The sequence below is a fragment of the Synchiropus splendidus genome, chromosome 7 (assembly GCF_027744825.2).
Source record: "Synchiropus splendidus isolate RoL2022-P1 chromosome 7, RoL_Sspl_1.0, whole genome shotgun sequence".
Classification (NCBI taxonomy): domain Eukaryota; kingdom Metazoa; phylum Chordata; class Actinopteri; order Syngnathiformes; family Callionymidae; genus Synchiropus; species Synchiropus splendidus.
In genome coordinates, this window is record NC_071340.1 from 10846729 (window position 1) to 10870358 (window position 23630).

At 40.7% G+C, this 23630-nt stretch overlaps 1 protein-coding gene across 2 annotated transcripts in view; it reads right to left on the reverse strand.

The window, feature by feature from the left end:
* Positions 1–23630, reverse strand: part of fbxl17 (F-box and leucine-rich repeat protein 17) — a 208267-nt gene that overhangs the window by 62281 nt on the left and 122356 nt on the right. For both annotated transcript variants that reach the window (XR_008415590.1, XM_053871447.1), the window contains exon 9: positions 12389–12465. Coding sequence is in view for 1 of the 2 variants with exons in the window: in XM_053871447.1 (XP_053727422.1) it covers positions 12389–12465 (77 nt within the window). In the remaining variant the exon portion in view is untranslated. The remainder of the gene's footprint in view (positions 1–12388; positions 12466–23630) is intronic.

A 23630-nucleotide genomic window follows, 5' to 3' on the forward strand; every position in this document is an offset into this window, starting at 1 on the left:
GCACTGTGCGAGCAATAACCTTCAAATCAGGTTTGACACGAGACAGTCTTTTGTCAAACAATCATGTACATAAACAAACAGGTGCCCAGAATAATGGCGGCAAGTTCCCATGTTTTATCAAGCTCATTCATCAAACGGCAAGAAGCACAGGCAGCACAGCGTCTGACAACACGGCCGTTCCTCAGAAAAACAGCAGGAACATATTAAATAGTCATGAGATAAGCTCCGGAATATGAAGACCATATAAATGACTGCCTATTCTCCTGAAGTGAAATGTGCATCGCACCTTTGCCGTGACATCAAGATCATTCGGAGACGGCACGCATGGACCAGGCGACAGGGAAAGACAATAAAACATGATATTTAAAATCCAAATAAAGTGTGACCTTAACAGCCAAGTGGAGCTTTTTGCATGCAGATTCTTGAGTAACCTTCCTTTTAAGCAGGATGTTCTCACTGAGGTAAATACAGGGATGATCTCTTTGGACAGCGGTCGCCCAGGTGGAGTAAAGCATGGCGACGCTAGGTGGTAAATGACAGGTCAGAGGGCAGAGCCAGCAGGAGGAAATGGCATCGGCAGGAAGTTTGAATAAACAGTGGGGGATAATCACCAAATACAAGCGCTGACCTTGCCAGGGATTAGTGAAGGCATTATCTCCCAAATATACAGATGTAGAAAAATCAGGGTGACCTTGTTAAAAGAAAGTTTATGATCTCAACTTGGATGCGAGATGCTTTGCCAATCTCTGTATCTGTTCTGATGAGACTATATTTCTGGTAAATGTAGATGGCCATATTTGCATACGAACGAGGATAGGAATCACTGAAAAATTGATTCATTCAATTACTTTCTCCCATCTACATGGGGCGAGGGGTGGGATGGGGACACCCTGGACAGGTCACTAGTCCATCACAAGGAGTATATACACAATACAACTAGTCGTAAAAATAAAATGTAGTCTCTAAATTTGGACAACCCCGACAAACTTTGGGCATCAGCATCAACACCAATATATTACAGGACAGAGGGCGAAGAGTAACGAAAGGTAGGCCCACGATAAATTGAGATCAGCCCTCCAAAGCGCCACCAAAAAACATTATCAGAAGCAGCCTGAGCTAAATTTAGAGCCCGCAGCAGGGCGCTTTAACTATTAAACACTTACAAATCCGGTCACCAACATGCATCAACACCCATGTAACCTGGAGGACAGCTCCATTCACACCTGAGACGGATGAGGAGGCGGCGTATGAGGAGCAGGGGAGCGACTCGGACAGCCACACGGTGGGAAGCGAAAGAGCGAGAGCGGTGGCAATGCACAAGAAAATAAAATGAGATTACCGCGGAGAGCAAGAGAAACCTCATTATAGTTTCGCTGAACATTTTATACCTGTCCACAGGCAGTATCAGTGCTGCTCAAGAGGCAGAGGCTTTTTGGAAGCGATGTTGACAGTGCATAGTCATATCTGAACACACACACAAACACAAGGCTTTTGGTGGGGAAAAAAAAAAACAACGCTCTGCTTTGCTTCTACAAACAAAAGCTGAACAAATAATCTAAAAAACACCCTCTGAGAGCCTCCACAGCTTCCTGTTATTGGGTCCCACAGGCACACTTGTTATTAGGAACTACAGGAATGAGATGAAGATGTAGGATGCAAGATGAAAAGGACACATGAACAAATGAAACAGTTATATCAAAGCAATACGAACACACACGGGCCGATGGCACCCAAGTGCAATACTCTGACGCGGATATGAATCAGACACCATTTATGATGTTGAATCAAATTCCATTTCTCCACAGATGACTAACCAACGTTATTTTAAGAATAGGTTTCTCCAGGGTAATGTGCTTTGCTGAACTCAACGTTGACTACATGGAGGTTAGCCGTATACATTTGTGTGTGTCTGAGGCATCACTCACTCACTTGGCCGGTATTTGTACTTTTCGAAGATAAGATACAAGTGATGCACTACATACACCCAGTGTAGACTAAAAGCTGCCAAGTAAATGTTAAGTCTTTTCTGGCTCTGACTATGCATTCTCAAACGGAATTATTCCCTATAAAGTACATTAAAGATAGAGCTAAATGAAGAGATATTAGGAAGTAACTTCAGTGGATAAGACCACAGTCGAACAGACATTTCTTACAAATCTGAGTTAAAATAACAAAGCTAAACTCACCCACCAGAAGCAGCATTAATGAGGATGGGGGTACTTTGACTTGTTATGCCGCTAACTACCACCTTTTGTTTTAAACACATACAGTATATAAGGAAAGAATTTGAAGGAGCCCATTTATTACCATATTACAATCTGTGTTCAACTCTTTATGAACGTGATACAACGTTTTAAACTGAATATGTCACAGAGACGAAGAGCCCAGGAATCTGAATATAAATATAAGAACACATGTTTTCCTTAGAAAACGGTCTGCAGACTACAGTGTTTATCGAACTCATGTCTGCATGAGATTCCTCTCACAACCCTGAGATTTAGAGGAGTTTGTCAGTGACTTTAAATTGCCCATACAGTAGACGTGATGAAAGTACCTGTGGGCCCAGTGATGGACTGGAACCCTCTCCAGGTGCCCCCCTACTTGGGTGGAACTTTGGGGTCCCGAATGAAACAGAGCCAATATCAGGGGGGAAGAACTACAAGGCCGGGTGAGAAGCATGAAAATTGAGTCTGTTGCACCAGCAGTGGAGCGTTACCCCAAATTCGAACCAAATTTTAATTGTTATTTAGCGCAGTCAAATATAATATGACAAAGGACACTGGATGTATGAACACATTGCAGGATAGAGACAGATTTAAGTAAAACCATGTGCCATTGAGAATATTTAGAGGGCAAATAACTGACTTTCAACAAACTCACCAAAGTCTCTCTGAACTTTTTGCTCCAATAATTTGAGACAGAAATGACATCAGCTTTGTGGTTTTTTTCACATGTTAACGCAGCGTGTTTCCCAGAAATTCGATAATGTGACTGAAGGACGACATGAGCATGAGCTCAAAAGTGCTTCATGTGGGCTGCGTCTGGGACTGTGTTTGCTTCTGTGTGTGTAAATTAGTTTAGCTCAGCTCTAATCCATGAAGCAAATGTATGTGTGAGTGTGTGTGCGTGTGACAAAAGAAAAAGCGAGTGTGTTTGTGTGTGACCAGTGAGATGGTAGAAAGTGTAAGCCCTAGCCTTCACAGCTTAAGCCCCTTTTTACTTTTCTCTCCCATAAGGCAAACAGCGAATAGACCAGAAGGCTTAGCTGCAGAAAGAGGAGGAGAGGACAATATATGGAAACTAATTCAATTTCAACCTCTTTGCTCTGGTCCCCAAATCTGCAAATAGCACCACAGGCTGATGTAAGGAAATGGAAATCTGGATTTATATACTCAGTCCAACGAATCGCGACACTGAAAGCCTATAGACATTTACTTAAACACTTGAGTTGGGGTCACTTGGCTAAAAGTCATTGCTCTGTGCATTTTCAAGTGGCATCATTCAAAGGAACATTTCCCTCAACAGAATCCATTTTCTGGAACTGAAATTAGCTCCACCATTGTTGAGAAACGTGGCATGGGGGGCTGATTGCCATTTGTTCTTAGCCTCTTTTTCAAACTTACTCTCCAGTCGTGAAGAATAAAATGAGATTATCACAAAATGCAGCATGCTGATGTACCTGTTTAGAGGTGAACCAGTTTAATGTGCTCACAGCTCCAACCTCATCCTCCGATAAGAGGCAAATGAAACGGAAGTCATGCACAATTTCTTGTTTTGCATTTCTTTTCTCTAGGATCTTTACTACTCATACAACAGACAGCAGCTATGTTCATCCCCCTGAGGACTGTCGTATCAAGCTTTATGCTTGATATATCAGCAACATTGCTAACATTCACTTTAAAGGTCTTGTAAGGTTAACGTCATTTCCTCAAACCAGAACTAGCCACTTAAAAAAAAAAAAATAAATAATATATATATATATATATATATATATATATATATATATATATATATATATATATATATATATATATATATATATATATATTCTGCCATTATGGGGATAACAATAATAAATAATTATGAATACATTTTCATTCTATTACATCTATTACATATATCACGCTACATTCTGTCTGGAAAGCACAAATGTTTCAGGATGAAACTTAGAGTAATGAACTGGTAACTTTAGGAGTTTGTCTGCAACATCAGCAAAGAATGTGTTTAAATCTAAAACAATCAGCTCTGACTCTGAGTCTCACTATCTACTCATGTCATTATTGATCGGTTTAAAATTTGTTTGTTTGTCAAAACTACGATCGTGGACCAAAGATCTCCAGAGCAAGAACGCCACACACTTGTGTTTTCGAGAATTTATCCTGAGATTTTGGGGATTGTTTACAGCGGTAAATCGTGTGCCGTAAGTCATTGCCCGTTCCAACTTAACATGAAGCAGAGTGGTCCACTTTCATAAGGGTTTGCTTCAAAATGGTATCATTCAATATTGTAAGTTGCTGTAACAACCCATCTAATGGAATCAACAGTGTTTATTACAACTGAGAATTGACTTTCTTCATCTGATATTTTGATAGAACTGTAGTAGAAGTAGAAGGTTGTGAAACATGGTCCAGCTAAACAGCCACACCTGCTCCAGGTATCTCCCATTAAAATTGCAAGTGTCACAGAGAGTGTGGCTATAAGCCATAAAGTCCACAAACAAAGCCAACACGACCTTTTTCTCGTACTAAAGCACACAAAGGCACAGTTGCAGGGCTACAGACCAAGATTATCTATTGACGTGCTCCTTGTAGCCGCGGGTATAAATCTGCAAGCAGCGCTCTGTGCATTTTAATTGACTGCTTTTAGAGTTACATTATTTACCTACTGAATGCCGGCTGGAGAGGAGCAAACAAGCCATTACATTATCCAAGTTTACATCACATAATGCTTGAGAGTACTTAGCTGCTGCAGGCGAATAACTGCACAGTCAACAACTGAAAGACAACTTGATAGGACATGTATGAATCAGCATTTGATACCAATGATTTTAATAAAACACCACGGTCAATATGCCTCATGGACTGAATGAGTTCATGTATGTATCTCAAACAACATGAAGTCAGGCTTGAAAATATTCCCCAGTTGACATATATAAAGAGCAGGTGCAATATTGTGACACAATTGTAGGAAGTCGATCCAGAGCCCTGAAGCTAAACAATAAACCGACCACTCACAAATTAATATAACAGCTCATCATTTCCTACTCACTTTCTCCACCAAGAACATATAACAGTGTGTCAGTTTTGTGCAGTTTAAGTGGCTTTTGTGTGGAGCAAACTCACCGTGATGATACACCAAGGAGCGAGTCTGAACCTAATTGTACCCAGCAGCAAGGAAACGTGTTAAAGCAAACACAAGCCCACACAGAGACATGTAAACCAGCGTGGATTCACACAAACAGCCATTTTTCATCCTTGAGGTTTTCCCGAGGAGGAGCGGCTGGAGAGACCAATCTATCAAAGTTCAATGCATTTAGAAGAAACTGCCTCTGATGAAAGCAAGGGTTGAAAGATGAATGGAAAAAGGGATGAGAAGGGAAAATAAATGAGGAAAGTAGTTTGGTCCTGGAAAGAGCTTACAGCAGGGGCGGAAAAAAAACTCCACCGATACTAAGTATGTGAGGTCTGAGAAGGTGATCAAAGAAAAATAAAAGCGACTGGGAAGAATGAAACGTGGAAGACAAAATAAATCTTACAAGCTGACAGAAAGGCAAATACAGATGGACAAAAGGAGAGGAGCGAACATGACAGACTGGAGGACGGACTGTCAATCTGAGGATTTCTTATTAGAGGCTATTCTGAAGTTGCAAAATGGCCAATAGCTTCTTCTCAAAGTCTTGTTTTCTCATTTAAATTCCTAAGACAAATATTTATAGAAGATATCATCTGGCCACACAGGCGCACTTGAGTCTGCTGACTGACTTAACGATTTGAGTCAATGTTTGTCCTTTCAGCTTGATATATTGAATAGTTCCGTCTACTGCTTCCTGAGAAAGTGTTTAAGTCACTAAAATTAACTTTGCGTGGAATATCCTCTTTCACAAGGTATTAATTGATCTTGCTGTTGACACCAGAACCCTCTGCAAATGTAGCAGACGTTGTCATTCTTAACCGTTTCTCGTGTGGTCCAAGGATTGTCAAAGGCTCTTGTGGAAGTCTTGATTTAACGGAAAAGGTATGAGGCGTCAAAGCAAGTGTCTAGATAGCATTTTGTTGGCACAATTGTGGTGGAGTCCCAGCAGTCGAAATAGATAAAGCTACCTTACATTGTTACACAAATATTGGATGGAACCTCTCAGGAAGCCAGTCCACCAGCTCATTCGTTCACACGCTCTTTGAAGAACCCTGTATTCTCACCGAGCTACACAGAAGGCCGTGACTGACAGGTCAAGGGATCTTCAGTGCCCATTCTAGCGAAACAGAATTAACATATGTAAAGAAAAGAGGTGCCAAGGCTTTCTGTTTTCGTCTCTGGAATAAAGCCAAATGGCTATTGCGGACAAGATACGGGCAGGTAGATGTAGACGGACACTTACAAATGTAAAACACCAGAGAACAAAGGCATTGGTAAACGATAAGAGTGAGAGGAGACACGGCCACATAACAGTGTTTCCAGGAGTGTTAAAGACGCAGTTTGTGTCAGTGACAGCCAAAGTCTGATTAGCAATGGGAGAGAGCCTGAGTCGGTTTTCTCATCAGGATCAGCTTTCAAACCGAACCGAGCGCCACTTACATATGTGCTGAAGAGATGGAAACTGACCGACAAACGCACAGCCTCACCGTGTGTGGACGTAAGGCGGTGTACTTTCATCACATTCAAAATCTAAAAAGTGCTCTTGGAGTAGTCGTTCTGATGAAAAGGTCACTAGCTAAAATGAATTATTATTTTATTGAATTATTATTATTTCACACACCATTACTCATTTTTACTACCTCCCAACGTTCCCTGTCTATAAAAAGATGAGAAAAAAGTCTTTTTAAATAAAAAAAAATGGTGAATCTGCTAGTGCTAGTCCAGCCATCAGCGGGACAGCAGTCAAAGTGATGAGGTTCACACATCCCTCTCCCCTAGAATTCCTCATTCCTCTGATGTGTTCTTGGTTTGCCCCGACACACCTCACTAGGAAGATGTTAATGAAGCATTTGGACAAGATGCCACCTGATCTGGCATCTCCATGCAGAGTGGTCCCCCTCTCCTCACATCAGCTCTGCTAGAAACCTATTGTGGCCACTTGCACCGTCTTTCTCAGTCACTACTCAAAGCTGAGACCACGAAAGAGAGTTGGAGCCTCCACTGAAAACACGGTGTTGACCTCACACTTTATAAAGACACTTACACCTGAACTCCTCAACCGGGGCAAAGATATCATCTCTTCATCTTTTGTGGTATCATTATTTTTTTTATGTCCACAACAGAATACAGAAGAAACAACAATATTTTCTTTTTTTTTTATTATCTGCATGCTGCTTAACATGAGGCAATCATTTGACGGCGGTAAATAAACCAAAGATTTCCAGCAGAAGGGAAGAGAGAGACCAACCAACGTCTTATATGTTGTTTACATTAATTAATTCTCATGTTCTTTTGGCAAAGGAGTGATGAACGACAGCTTCATCATGATGGCTCAAAATGGGCTTTCAGCAAAATCATTACACTCCAAATGGCTCATCTTCCCCTATTATTTCCTTTTCCCCATGAAATTATCACTAAAACCTCCTGCGCTGGGAGTAAAATTACACTTTGTCCAGCTATTTCCATCATTTAAACCTGTCTTCACATCCATCTGTCCTCCAAAATCGGATGGGATGGAGAAGCTGGAGGCAAAAAAAACAAGTCCAACAGCAGAAGAGGCTTGTGGACATCTCAAATGCACTCAGAGAAGCCATTAATAAAAACAATTAGCGGCGGAGACGGCGGAGGGAAATGCGTGGTCCTGTATGGCAGACGTAAAATCACATCTGTTATTTAATTTATCAGAGGATGAAGCAGGAAATCCACCAATCATCTTGTTGAAGTGTAGAGCTCCTGCATCTCTATTATAGGCAAGCGCACACATGTTCACACACACACACACACACACACATGTTAACACATGCACACACGCAAAGAACCCACCATCAGCCATGGAGGGGCAGAGGGGTCATTAGTGAAGCAAGAAGATCAGATATCACCAATTCATCTTGGTCAGAGTGATTACAGACAGAACCAGAGAGAAGGGGATGTGCCCAGGGGGTGGATGCGTGCATTCCTGGTTTAATGTACTTTAGTGATCCCGGAGTCATTCATCAAACCCCAGCGCACAAACACCCGGCGTGACGTTTCAGACACACACGCAGAGTTCGGGGTGAGAGAGGTCAAGGTGATTATAGTCACCGAAACATACAGTAACCAGTGTTTGAATGTGACTTCTTCAATATCTGTCTTGACAGTTCCAGATCCAAAAGAAAAAAAAAAAACAATCATCAATGGGATTTTTGGAATAAAAGAAAACAGCGAACACACCGTAAATTAGTTTGTCAAGTCTTGAAAACTATGGAATATATGTTGTGACCTTTCTAGGTTGACTATAGTGTTTTCAACTATCAGGATGAACGTTGTAGAAGTAGAGCAGAAACTCATACATAAAATACATAAATTACTAATTACCAAAAAAAAAAAAAAAAAAATGGTTTAATCAAATGTCCTTGTGTGTTCGGTGGAAAACAAGGATAAAACGAACAAAAACAAAATTATTGACTATCGATGGAATAATTGATTTAATAATCAATCAATTCAACATTACATTAAAGTTTTTTTGTTTTAATGTTTCAATTTGAAATTCTTTCAAAAATATATATATATATATTATATATATATAATATATATATATATATAATATATATATAAATGTTTCGTTTTGAAATAATTTGCGTTTTGATGTCAACATTAATATTCACATTAAAAATTTTAACTCAGAATGTTGATCACTAACTGTGTACCACAAACCATTCCCCATTCACATGTATACTATACAACAGTGTTCATCAGATTGAACATCAGAATCTAGCAAAACGAACTGAACAAAAGGATTGGACTGCTCCAACACATAAACAGGGTGAAACCATTAACATTTCTTCCGGACCGTCCAGAATTTACACCACAATGCGTAATTTGAGGGAGTTTCTGGGCGCCTCCTTAAGCGATTCAAGTTTATCTGTGTACCCTAATATGCCATACAATGGCTCAGTGAGCTTTAGAGATTTACACTCAGACTGCTCCTCGCCCAGAGTCTGTAAGCTCTGGAGAGGCGGCACAGCAACTCCTGGAGTTCATTAAGTCTGTATTCTAATGAAATTTTTATACCATACATTCAGTGGGCAAAGAAAGAAAATGCCATTAAGGATGGAGGAAAACAAATTCAGCTCACGGTTTAATTTGAGAGCTGTTAACAAAAGTGCAATAGCAGTTATTCTCCAGCAGTTACAATTAAATCACTGCTACCATAATATTAACACAATCATATTGCAATGGAGTAGCAAACCAAGCAAATCACATTTAAGCAATGAACAGATTTGAAAAATGTTTGAACTTTTAGTTCTTCTTTTCTGACATCAGTTTGAATTCTGGGCACCTCATCTCAGTGTACATATAATAAACAACTCTGTACAGTGAGGTTGATGTACAATAACAACGAATAACTGAATAATATAAACAGTCTAAAAAACAAAATGATCTGAAAGACACTCAACCCTTTATGTATTGAATTTGCTTATTGATATCATATATATTTTTATTAATATTGGATCAATATTTTCTTCTCTATTTCTAAGTTTTTGGACTCAGAGAGGAAACCAGAGTGCCGAGATGAATCCACGTTCACTGATGGAATCTAACCTATAAGCTCTTAGCGACAAACACTCAAACAACTTTCAAAAAGACAATTAAACAAATGGAATAAATAAATCACAAAGTAGCCAGAGTTCAGTCTTAGAACGATCAAATCTGAATTATTTATCAGCAGGTGTTTCACTTATTTTGAGCAGCTCATTCTAAAAACATAAAAGGATGTGTGAGATATGCAGAATGTGTCACGGTTCTAACAGGAATTTGTGAATCAAAATTTCAATATGTGAGTGTACCAGGCCACAAATAAACACCCCACGCAACAACAGAATAACAAACACTGAAATTATTTATAAACAGGCTGACGCACCACGAGGTGAAGCACCATTTACACTCCCGGTGCATCAGCATCCAAACACTCCAGTAGCTGTTGCTGTAGCTGATGATGGATCTAAATATTCAGCAATGCTTATGGCATAATGGAATCAAGCTGAGAAAGCAAGGAAGAGTAAACAAAATAAAACACGCCAGAGGGATGAACGAGCCGACTGACTATACGCTCGCAGAGAAAACACAATGTGCGTCTCCTGTCAGACAACACAAACACCTCTAATCCACAAACATGAGTAAATGCAGGGGTTTTCTGCCTGAAGCACACGTCACACATTCAAACATCAATGGATTTTCTTAAAGTTGGAAAGCACCTCTTCTGAGTAGGACTTCATGACATGTTTGTCAGTCTTCTGAAGGCTGCTGTTTGGCCCTTGTGTATGTGGGCTGCGAAAATGTTGATGGGAAATATGACAGATGAAATGGCACACAGGGTGTCGATGAAGCATAAATTGAATGTGGATGTCAAAATCATCAGACATGGATGCAAACGAAGACAAAAATACTCCACCCCAAGGATGGAGAATGACATGAAAATGACGAATTCATGAGTCGAACTCATTAAGCATTTAAGTTCAGAAGGCAACTGCACAGAAGAGTACATACAATATATATATATATATATATATATAGTGTTACAATTGCTGGTGTCTGCAGCAGAATTTCGTGTGGAGGTGTTGTCCCAGACCCCCCATAAAAACCCAAAGTCTGAGATCTCAGATAATCTCAGTCTTTTTTTTTTTTTTTTTTTACACTAAAATAACTACATTTAAAACAGTTCTTACTCTCTCATAACTCTAGTAAGACACTGGCGGGCACATATACTCTTCCGTAATGTTTACCACAACCCGACATAACAGATACTGTCAAGAACATTCTTCGCACTGTATGCTCAAAAACATAACATAATGGAAACACGTGCCCAAACAACCAGCACAACATAAAGCAGCACTCCAGGGTCCAGGGTCTTCTTGCCTATTGTTTGAGCTTTATGCTGAATGCAGTGCGGGTACAATGGGATGAATGGTTGACAAGCGCAAGGGACAGAAATGATACAGTCTGCAACAGTTCTGTGTCAGATGCAGTAAATGTTTACACAACAATAGCAGTGCCACGCCTGCATCTTTGCCAACAGGGTCCAGAGTCTTGGACGGTCAGCAGCGATGCTGGCACAGCTGTCACCATGTAAATAGTTCACATGGGATACAGCATTCAAACAGAAACAGTAGTTGCAAATAACTGGTTGGGAGAACCATCAGGCATAACGCCGTTCATCTCCACTTACGTCACTAACACTCTTTTTCCACATCTCAAATATGATGGGAGAGACGTCGGGTCAACCAAACAATGAATCGCACAACAAAAAACTCACTGGCGTTTACATTCCCAGCAGTTGACATAGCATCTGCACATTTACTTTGACAGCCATATTAAGAATGCCAAGCAATGCCATGCCGATTCATTGAAATATTCAGATTCTGAACTCTCCATACATCCTTGTAGTTTTTGTCAACATTATTAGATGTTTACAGTATATTTATACAGTATATATACATATATTTATAATACATTTACAATCCAATTTAAACATCAACAGCACTTTTTTTTTTCTAGCCCTCAATGTATTCTATTTTTCACATCGCCAATATACCATCGGCAATTCTCAACAATTCCAGCTACAGTAATATCATTGAACTCTGCCCGGGTGCTTTTGGATGAGACCAACGGACAAACACATATGACCCTACAGACCCAGTATAAACAGCATTGCTTGATGTGGGAAAACATCAGGGAGAAGATGTTAGCAGAGATTGAATGACCGAGTGTGTCCATGTGACACATGAATATATGATGACACAACAGCTACAGCTACAGCAACCCTACTTAAGAGATGCTGACGACGCATGTGCGCAACCATCATGGCATCGGTCCAACATGAAGCTTTTTTAATCAGTGTCAAACTTTTCAATAATATTTTTACTGTTTGAAAGTCTCACCAGAGACACGCCGTAAAATCAAAACAGTCAGCACCCAGGGCTGCGACTGGGGGCAATAATGGCTACAATCATAATAATGTCGGGCTGCAACAAAGGGACATTGATTGAAGGTATCCTACCTCGGTCGGTGATTTTACAAGACACCAGATAAAGCTCTTTCAGGCTGCGCCCCTCCTTGGCAATGATTTCCACACACCTGCAGAGAAAAAGAAAGTTTCAAACGTCACCGCCATGCTCAGTGTGCTGAGTTTCACGTATGCCCGAAGGCCTTGTGCTGCTCAGTACTGTACTCTTTCGAAGGTTAAACAGTCCTGCTGCTGGGTCAAAACTGCTCACGTACTCGGCCTCCTTTAACACACGTATTAATATTTCAACACCTGATCAGGACTTGGAGGGGGAAAAAAAATGAACACACACGAGGCATCTGTGTGTGTTGTGCACGCACTAACTTCAAAGATGAATCTCTGCATTCTGCCCAGCACTTCAAACCCCAGGGACCTTCTAAGTGCATGCGTATCGGACCTCAGTGTTTGAGTGAAAGACTGAGGGGGAAAAAAAAGAGGGCACACAAGAGGAATAGCCTCGGGGCAGATCAGAGTATCTGTATCAAATGATTTGCTTTAAACACCCCTAATGAGTAGAGTGTGTGCTACAAGTACATTTTGATCAACGCAATTGACCTATTAACCTTGAGGAGGAAATGTTTTGATCTTTTTTGCTCGTGTTCTGACATGAATATTTATCAGGGGGGGGAAACACCGATGAACAAGCGGTGAGCCATACATCAAGACAACCTGTGCTGGTTTTATGGATGATATTAAATTTTAATCACCAGAAACAGAACTTTCACAGGCCCCATGAAGCGGATTGTAATTAGCGGTAATAAAGAGACGCACAGATGTGACAAAGTTGAAGAAAAAAAATCTGAATCTGAGTGAGTATTTAGGAGTATATCAATAAAAACTGAAGGCTGAGATAATGACACACAGCATGAACTGTCGAAGAGACTCAGTCACAAGAAAAACTTGTAGGGAGGCGAACGTCCATGTTTTTGAAAGAGAGAACTGCAGATATACTGATGAATATCTGAGGGGGGATAAAAATGTAACAATGTATTAATAGGTCTTCAATTAAAAAGCAATATTAAGTATCCTCCTGAGTTTGAAATGTAAATACTGATATATTTACATGATTATATATATTTTTGACAACAAAACTGACTAAATATTCCCTCAAGAATCTTATAATCAATGCATTTCTTTCACTTTTAAAATTCATTTTCAGAAAACACTGAAGCAAACTTATAATTTGTTTTCATGACACAACCACACTTTAATAAACCACACACATTGACCGGAACCTATATGTACTTTGGCCACACTGCCAGGCACCTGGAGAGATTGTTGTACGTATTGTGTGTCTAATAAATGCATGAGCAGAGAATAGAAAACAAATCCATCTTCAGCGGAGCAGAGTTGAGCCAACTCGTCGTTGTTCTGTGTAAGAATATTCCATGTTCACACGCTGCCACACAACAATGTTGACTGAGCTTGTTCACAAATGCATTGCTCATATTCCCTCGCTATCGCGGGCTTATCTGGCGACAGGCGGCCGTGATGTGTGAGGGCTTGAGAGAGTTTCATCCTTTCAGGTTGTTTATGCTGTAGCGTCACTATCTAGCAAACATGACTGCAAATACACAAAAGATCAACGAGGAATTTAATACAGTGGATTTCCTTTACCGATGTCGGGCGATTTGTAAAGCTCACGTCTTGTTCTGAAGAAGAGCGGCAGGATTGGTGAGACGCGACACTCCTCACTTGGTGTCACTCAAGTGTTTGCGGGGAAAGCAATAGAGGAAAGACGCGAGCGGCAGGAAGGTTCAAAAGTGTGTCACATTTTTAGATTCTGTATTTTCTGAGCAAAGCTGAGGCTGTTAAGATGTGGGCTGTTCTATCTGCTTTAGTTCACTGGGCTGCATCTTTATATTTCACTTTTTCTATTAAATTCCAGTGGTGCTGGTCCTGTGGGCCCATGTTATCAAGTTTACATTCTCACCTCTTGCACTTGGTTCCTCTTTCTCGAGCATCTTTCAGGGTCCAATTTCACCTTCTTTAGACTTGCATGGAGGCACTGACTTGCAGCACCCTGATTTACAATTTAGGAGTAGAAAATGAAACTATTTTTACAGATAGAAATTCAGGTCATTTTGTACTTAAGATGATATTAAATATTCACTCAGAGTTAACTGATGATAAGAGCCCAACTATAATTCAGATGAACTGAATGAAGCCCAATATTTGAAAAGTTTCCGCGTTCATATGACAAAATGAAATATCACCACTGTTTGGAAAAATGATCACTTTTTCTTTCTTTATTTTTGTAGTGCTCTAAATGTTCTTTTTAGACTCAACTGGTTAGCTACCGCTAGTCTGGTTGTGTCAAGGATTCTGTACCACACATTTGCATAGAACTGAAATTAATATACAACTTGATGAGTCAAATTGCAGCGACCGAAACGTTCTGAAATATAAGGGGGCCTATTGTGGAACTTCCTTCAACTGTCACAAACTAAGACAGTAGCTTCACCTCAAAATAAATGTAAAATGTAATTTCAAAGTTATATCAAGTTTACATTGAACGACTTCAACATAACATAAATCACTGAAGCATTTCAAGCACCTTAAACAAACCAGTTACATAATAAAAACTAAACTGACACACAAGTGTGTTTAATGGTGAAACCTCATCAAACTTCCAACTCAGTCACTGTTTATGTGATGAGATGTTCTCTTCATCCCTCAGCTCACATGGTCATCCTCATCGTTGTCGTGGACACAGTAGTTCAGTTCAGTTGAGTTATATTCATCCTTTGAATCCCATGATTCATTGCAGCTTACGTGAACAAAATTTGTGACGTTGCTGAAGTGGAAACATGCTTTTGCCATGTTCTAAAACACCAATAGTATTTTTTGGAAGTTGATGTTTCTCAGCACTGAAAACCAGAACGGCGTCATTGGCACGGCGTTTGTCGTTCTTTGCACTCTTTGTTGGTCATTTAATACAGCACTTGAGCTAGGTGGCCATTTTGATGCATTGACTCTGAAATGACCAACATTTAAACTGTTATTTTGATGTGAAGGTACTATCCGAGCATGTCCAGATTAATTGCAATAAAGAGAAACTCACAAAAATATACAGTATGTTAAGGTGATGTTTCATGACGTTTCAATAAAAGGACCCATTTAAAATGAGGGAAAAAACATGTCAAGTGTAGATAGTTATTCACACAAACAATCGAATCAATTGCAACCAAACCATTCATATTTATTGTCTTTGCCCTCTGTTAGTCAGGTCAAAATGAGTTGGTCAAAAAAGGGCCGCACCACTTCTAAACCTGGCACATATTCCGATGAAAACAATGTGATAATAATGAAATCAAATGTTCCAATTAAAGCTACAGGCCCCGGTTGAAAGAGTTGAATTAAAAACGATCCCTTTATTGGTGTCTCGGGCGCAAACAGCTGATACGTATTGAAAAGTGAAAGAATCAAAATGAACCTGTTGCTCTGAATCCTTGCCAAGCTCACATTTTGATTTGATCCAGGCCAGATTAGATGAAGAGTCAGCTTGACAACAACACCACTGCAGGGGCTGCGGCATCGCTGCAGCTAATGAATAAATGCTGGGAGAAGATTCAATGAGGAAACAGATAAAGCGAAAATAGTGATTCGGGAATGCAGCAACAGAGGATGAGGCAGAGTGCATCCTATGGGAGCTTGTTACACTGCACCGGGGTCCCCAGGGTCAAAGCTAAAGCAATTAGATCACACGTCAATGAATGGATGTGGAGGTGGGGGTGAGGCGAGACGGGAGGCCACTGTGGAGCAGGAACGCACAAAGAAGAAATGTGAGCAGAAACAATAAAGAAGGCATTGAAAATATGGAGAATGAAACCGTGATTAGAGGTAGCAGGAGATAGGATGAAGCTGATCCCACCTCAATGAGGTGCGATGGCCAAGGCTGGGCTAACGCCATATGAAAGGCCTTCAAGACGCAACAAGCTCCCACCCACTGCTCAAATCCCACAAGGCTCAGCTGACATGAATTAGTGATCCACTCGCTTTCAATAATGTACAGAGCCAGTGACAAAAGCTCCGGTCGGACACGGTGCGCATACTGAGCATTTAGAGCGAGGTGATGCTACTGGAGGTAATGGTAAGAGGAACATTAGGATGCAAAGTGGAGAAGCGAGTCAATATCATAGATGCAGTGGTTTTAGCCAGAGAAGCTGCTGGTGCTGCTGAAAAATGGAGGAACAGGCAAAAAGAAAGAGTGAATGTGGGGGGCTTTGATTAAAGATGAACGCTTAGACACACAACAGAGAAAGAAAACCTATCTTTGTACAGTGGTCATTTTAGGGTTTCACAACAGAGATTCTAGATTTGTCATTTCCACTTGGTGAAAAAAAAATTGGTTCATGTCATGATAGAATTGAAATATGTATAATTATGATTGAATTGAATACATCACAAGTATTACCTTTGATGTACATTTACAGGAGAATTATCCTGTCCTCTTTTTATACTTGGGGTCATAATTATTATAAATATGCATCACTCTTAGTCTAGGTATGATTGAAAAAGCTCTTAACTATTAGAGTATGACTTCTGATTTACAAAATACAGTTTTACTCTCCTCATTTCAGTGTTATATTGCGCAAGTGTCTCATTATTGGATATAGGCAGAGTTTTTCAGTTGCTGTAGTTTACCAAAGTCTCCGCAGTGAATGAAAAGATTCAGTAACTTTTAGAGGAACTGCAGCGCAACAGCACAGGCCAGTCAACCGTTGCGAATGTCATCCATCGGTCAACGTTGCTTTTATTTTGGAAAACACTCACATCCTTCAACTAGAAACAACTACACTCAAACTTAATTGCGTTAAACAGAGAGTGCAAGATGTTCAGTATTTAATTCAGTGTTTCTGTCAGGGGTTGTACAGAGAGCAATCTGGTCGCTGATCTTGAGCTCTAGATGATGAAACCAGATATAGTGATTTTTTATTTTTTTTTTGAAAGGATGGAAGGGGAACACAAAAATATAAGAACTTCTATAAATAAATGAACTCTTTTGTGACTCACCGAAAAACAAGTGATCTTAAATGCAAAGTCTGTGTCGATGGAATAGACAGTAATACATTCACCAAAAACTGACAAAAGGAATGTGAAGAAAGATAAATGTAGTGATGTTGATTCAACAAAGACCTCAAGGTCATTTATTCCAATATGACGACAATGAAAATGTTGCTATGACAACTTTGCTGGTAGAGATTCGGTGTGACTGCAAAATCCCAAACAGTGAGAAAAGAGCAAGGTTAAATGGATGTTTGGTGAGAAGGAAAAATGAATGATGGCAACAAAGAATCGATTCACAGAAGAACTGCGATTCTCATTTGCTCCGATTCAGAATCAATTTAAAAGTAAAGCACCAAAAACAAAGGTGGTAAGTGGCAAAAAGACACAAGAATACAGTCTCTATTTGTCATTCTGTCTTATAAATCATATTGGTGTAGATCATGATCAGAAATCATTACGAATGAAACCCAAAAATTCATTTGAATTGGAGGTAGTAAAACGTTCCCACCCCTGATAGTCATGGAATCAGAATTAACCTGGCATCAGTGCCACCACCATGTGACCGTGAGCATTTACTTGTCTTTAAGGTGGCAAAATAACAAAAACTTTTTTAGTTATTGATATACCACCGTTAAACAGGGCGGCATTCCGGATCACTATCTGGCCCCCATCTATAGAAGGATCCGTCACTGTATGCTCACTGTGCAGCACACACTCCCACTGTGTAGAGTCACTGAACGTCTATCGATCCAGAAAGCTACTGCCACCTACTGTCCCATTGAGCACATCGCAATCAATGATGTCACAAATGCTAAAATGATATTGAATCAAAAATACCTTTGTATTGCAGCATTTCAGTGCAGCAAACTTACCCCTTATTGAAATGTACTGTATAAGAATATAAGAAAATCCATACAGTTTATTTTGATAAATACAACAATTACAAAGTGAATCATAAAAAGCAGTCCCCAACTACCAGGAGTGACATTTTATCTTAAATTCAAGACGGATGACTGTTTAGAGTTACACAAATCTGTTTTTTTTTTTTCTTTTGTCAGTCAAAAGCTACTATTATGCAGGAACACATGCTGTGTGGTGGAAGGCTGCAGGTAGACGCAGTTGCACAACACAGAGCAAGAGAAAAGCCTTTTCTCTTTCTGCTCTTCACACTGCCACAATTACACAGCTGTCTGGCTTCACAATGGGAGCAGGGAAATAGAAAAAGACAATTTTTAAGAAAGATAATGTGAAAAAGAAAGAGCCCTAGCATGAAATGTACAAAGAGCAGCAGTTGTAGGTCTTCGGAGAGGTTGAAGATATAAAAGTAGGAAGCGGGCGACAGACAAGACTTGAGATTTCGCGGCTGTCTTTAGCCTTAATGAAATAGAAGGGCGGAGCCACGCAGGAAGAAAGCGCAGCAAGACAGCTTTAATACTTGTCTTCTGAAATTATTCTTGCCGTAAATTTCATCCACAACACCCATAAAGGCATGCAAAAATGCAACGAACCACTAGAAGCTCAGACACAACCATCCAGACTTATCAGAGCTCATATAAAAACATCCATTTCCTCATGAGAGCCTCTCTGGGCGCTGATATTAGGAGCTGAGAGGAATGAAGCTGTCATAGTTTGAATAAAAAACAAACACATCTCATAGATGTCTTATAATTGTCACCTCAGCTGAAATGAACACATTTATAAAAATAAATAAGATCAAATTCATGCAACGCAAACAGCTGACTTTTGGCTTCACTCCACTCAGTCCACTTGATAATCTTAGGGAGTGAGAATGTGCAGCAACAACAGGATGTAACTTGCTTCTTCACTAAATATGTGTCCCTGTTAGCTTAAACCGAGTTTCCCTACAATCCTCACTTTGTGAATTGCACACAGAATGAAGCATCAGTAGACCTTTGAGTATGGGATTTGGACTTTGCTTTTTGTTTGGGACAAAGTAGTTGATCCATTAGTTGAGTCCAACCAAAGGGCCAGGGTCTAGAGCCAGGAGTGGCGTGATAGACAATAGAATACACAATAGAAAGTGGATTCATAAAGAGACTGAGAGAGGTCTGACATCTGGTTAAAATACCATAGAAGACCATTTATTAATGCTACACAAAATATCAGTATAAGTGACTAGATGTGAATGAAAATGAACAATCTCAGACACAGTTTTCATTCAAAATAACTTCAAGAAAATGCCTCTTAGCACTGCGATGGCGTGTCTTAAATATGTTTCCAGGAGCCAAAGCTATTTGTGAAAAAAATAATTAAATAAAACAGACATGTGCGGATGGCTGTTGTAGTTCCAGCCATCAAAATCAAGGTCTGCTTCAGCAATTAGGGCTTGGACCAATTCCCGGGCGAGCCTGCGGTGCCCAATGCTGAAATGAGAATCACATTCCTATTGTGTCCCACCAACGTTAATCATGTTTTCAAATGACTTTGCGAAACAGCGGGCGATCCAGCTTGTCATCATGCTGCTCAAGAATGTGCTGGTGGGTCTTAACTGCCAGGCGTAAATGCCCATCATCCGCAGCTTTTCGAGTAAACTTCGGCATTTTGTTTGTCTAAAGCGTCAGAGGAGAGCACACTATAGAAGTGCATATGGTAGAGAAGCCATGATATATCACAACTCACGAACCATAAACTCCAGCTTGATATTGAACTGCAGATATTTAGGAAACCTCTTTTTTTGTCATGTCATCCGAGTTTTGATTTAACAGTTTTTCTGGTACATTAATAATGTCACATCAACTATTTTGACCTCAAACTGTACAATCTTTTGTTTACGCCACTTTGTGGGTAAGACTGATGAGATCATCTTCCACTGAATAAGGAAAGTCAGTCATAAAAAGGTGTTGAAACATCAATTTACAAGCACAATATTGGGAAGCATTAGTAAGCTGCAAGCGAATTAGCGGGGAAAAAGTGTTCCACAACATGCGGCCTTAAGAAACCAGCACGAAGTAAAGCCCTTTCTAGCCATTATTTGCTATTTTTAACTACAACATTTTGCAACCATTCTAAAAAGTATTGGTTATGGAAGCATAAAACAGCAGTAACACTTGCCTCTTAAGTACTTTGTAAGGTTAAGTGGCAGTTATTCCCTTCAAGCTCATCTAAATGGACGGTCTGTTACCTTGCCAGCCCTGATGGGTCTTACTGATTCAAATGCACAAACAGCATTAGAGCAGTTAGCAGTAGGAAGTGGCTGCCATCCCAGCTTGACCATCAAACATACCCCATGGATCAAGTGAAGACTTTAGACTGCACCTAAACGGTCTCCAGGAGGGCAAGATAGCTGACCGTAAATGAACATCTGAGATGAATGCCGGCGCCCATCAGCCGCTACGGTCAGCACACTGCTGCCATAACACAATAACTCAGGGAAAGACGAGTACAGCAGATGGAGATAACACCTCAAGCCTAACGTCTGGGTTGGAGCGAGTGTGCATGATTGCGCCGTGTGCGTGCGTGTTTGAGATAAAGCCATGACTTCTTCCTGTGTGAAATGAAACAGAAGAGATGGAGGCCCGTGATCCACCAGACATATTACTTCCTATACCCCCAAAAATACAGTCAGGTAGGGTCACCAGATCAGCTCTAGGAATCTCGACAACTTCACCAAACTTGACCGCACTAGCGAATACAAAACCTGAAAAAGCATTCAAGGAGCCTGACAATGGTGTCTTTACTGGAAAAATGGGACAAAGCTACAATATTTATGTTGCAAATTCCATTGTATAGACTCCCATTTAGGATTAGGAAAGCGAAAAGTATTACCGAGGTAGGGAGACATTTCTGTAATGACAGAAATAATATAAAAAGTAGTTTTGATCAAACAAAAACCACCCCGTGAGGAAAAAAAACACATGACAAGAGAGGCAAAGGAAGTGATTGAGCAGCATTCACTCATTCCACATTAGCCTTAAGCAGAAGCGCGACACGGTGTGGGAGGTCAGTGGGTTTATTGCGTTCTCTTGTATGTGCTCCCCTTTGCCCCAGGATGACAGTCTTATCCCTTCAGATTCAACCATTATATTGGCTAGCAGACACAGATGTTCCCATCTGGACGACGTCACTCGCAAGATCTCGCAAAATGCAGAGCAGTGGTCAGGGCTCCACAACACAAATATGTAATAAGTATTTAACAGATAGGATAGGAGTGAATGTAGAGTGTCTGCTGCAGGTGCGCTGTTCCTCTATGTGTGTGGCCGCTGCATGTGGGAGGGGTTGCCGAGTGAGTGACGTCTCTCCAGAAGTGAAGAGGTGCCCGGTGCGTGTCCAGCTCTGAATGTGTGCTTCTGTGCAGTTTGGCTGTGACAAAGTCATAAACCAAGTAACACTCTGTCCCAGACTCGCCTCATCCCTGTCTGAGCTCCAGCCCACAACAGGACATCAAACCCTGGAGTGAGCGCTCCAGCCTCAGAGGTGTGGAGAGCGAGCACCTCCCCTGTGACACTCTACCACGGTCCAGTGCGGAGACAGGAAAGGTTTTACACCGCAATATGAAGAAAAAACAGTCAGTAAATGTAGCTAACGGGACACGTCTGCATACAGAGGCTGCGTTATACACAATAACAAAGCGCGTCGTGGGTCAGCTGATCGGTCCGTGCACGTTATGTTTTTTCCGGCTTTTTTCAGGGGCGTTCTAGTTCGGGATTTTCGTTCGAAATCCAAAGCAAAAAAATCTTGAAATTTTTGCTCAAACTCTGATTTGTTCCAATTCCGGTACATTCAAAAACCGAGGTTCCACTGTATCAATATTTCCTTAGACCCCTAGCACGGACAACCCTGATTTTATTTGGAAACGGTGATGTTTGGTACTTGCTTGTGACAACATCAAAAAATAGGAAGGTGTTTGAGCGAGGGGGAGGATGTCAGAGTATACGCTGATAAATAAGCATCCTCTGACTAAATCTGAGGTTTAATGGCCTATTCTGAACAAACTCACAAGATGTACACATTCTTCCCAGGGGTGTCTGGAACAGTTCGCTCCTAGTCTACACAATTAAAAACAAACCAAAAGGAGTGGATGTAATTTTTTTACCCTCGAGGGAAGAAGTTAGGCTTCCTTTGCCGTTTAGCTGTACAACAAAATAAGAATATTGGGAGGGATAACATAACCAATAACAACCAGCTGGTAATAAAAAAGCATGAAACGACAGAAAGCAGCAGGTCTAGCGGTGATAAATTGAGGGCTGGGTAGCAGATAGAGGCCTCAGGGCAGCAGAATTCCTCTTGTTCATGTCCACATGCAGGGAGGTGAACTATCACAACAGGATGGCACACGGTCTACACCCTCCACCCACTCAGCCATGGCTAATTGCTTTTGCACTTTTATTACTGCCATTTATTTTAATGAGAGCCAACCACCGCACTCTCTGTTGCCGGCGTTTTTACTGACAAACACACATTAAAACCCGATACACAGGCAGAAGCGCCTGCCGCTGCGGTGCCACACCTGCACTCAGATGTGAGCAGGTGGAGGAAATGCTGTGACTGAAAGACATTGAGGCAGGAAGTGCTAACTGGCAACATGCAGACAGGATAAAGTGTTGTTTTTTTTCTTTAGATGTATTTTAAGAACAGCCGGGCTTATATATAATGTATATATATATATATATATATATATATATATATATATATATGAGTGACCATTTTGCATCTCAATCCTTGAGCATCAAAGAAGAGCCTCACATTTGAAGGCAGAGGAAGTCGACTTCCCTCGAGCGCAGCTGGATCAACTGAGTAAAATCACCAGTTTAGGGGTGCACACAACAGCATGGTGAATCCTAATCAATGGACTCACACTGGTTAAACGACTCAGGAAGCACCGAGACAGTAGACACAGAACTTGACAAGGTTGCTGATCGATGGCAGAAACATTCTGTTCCTCATCTGCTGGTTCTCTTCATCCTTTCAGTGGCTCACATTTAGTCACCAATGTTGTCCATGTTGACTTAAAGGTTTCCAAAAGCAGAGACTCCCATTCTTCAACAGGCTTTAACTTCAGGCTTAACGCTTCAAAGAAACACATCTTTGAAAGGAAAACGGTTTGTAAAGATTAAGAGGAAGCATAGTTGGGGAGTGGAGTGCATTAGGGGGATCGGGAGAGTCAACCACAATAAAACCACAGTTATGGCAGATCACAGCGTCGCACTCTGTCTCGCTATTTTTTATGAGACATTAGGTCGACCGTGTAACTGCTTCAACATGTGTA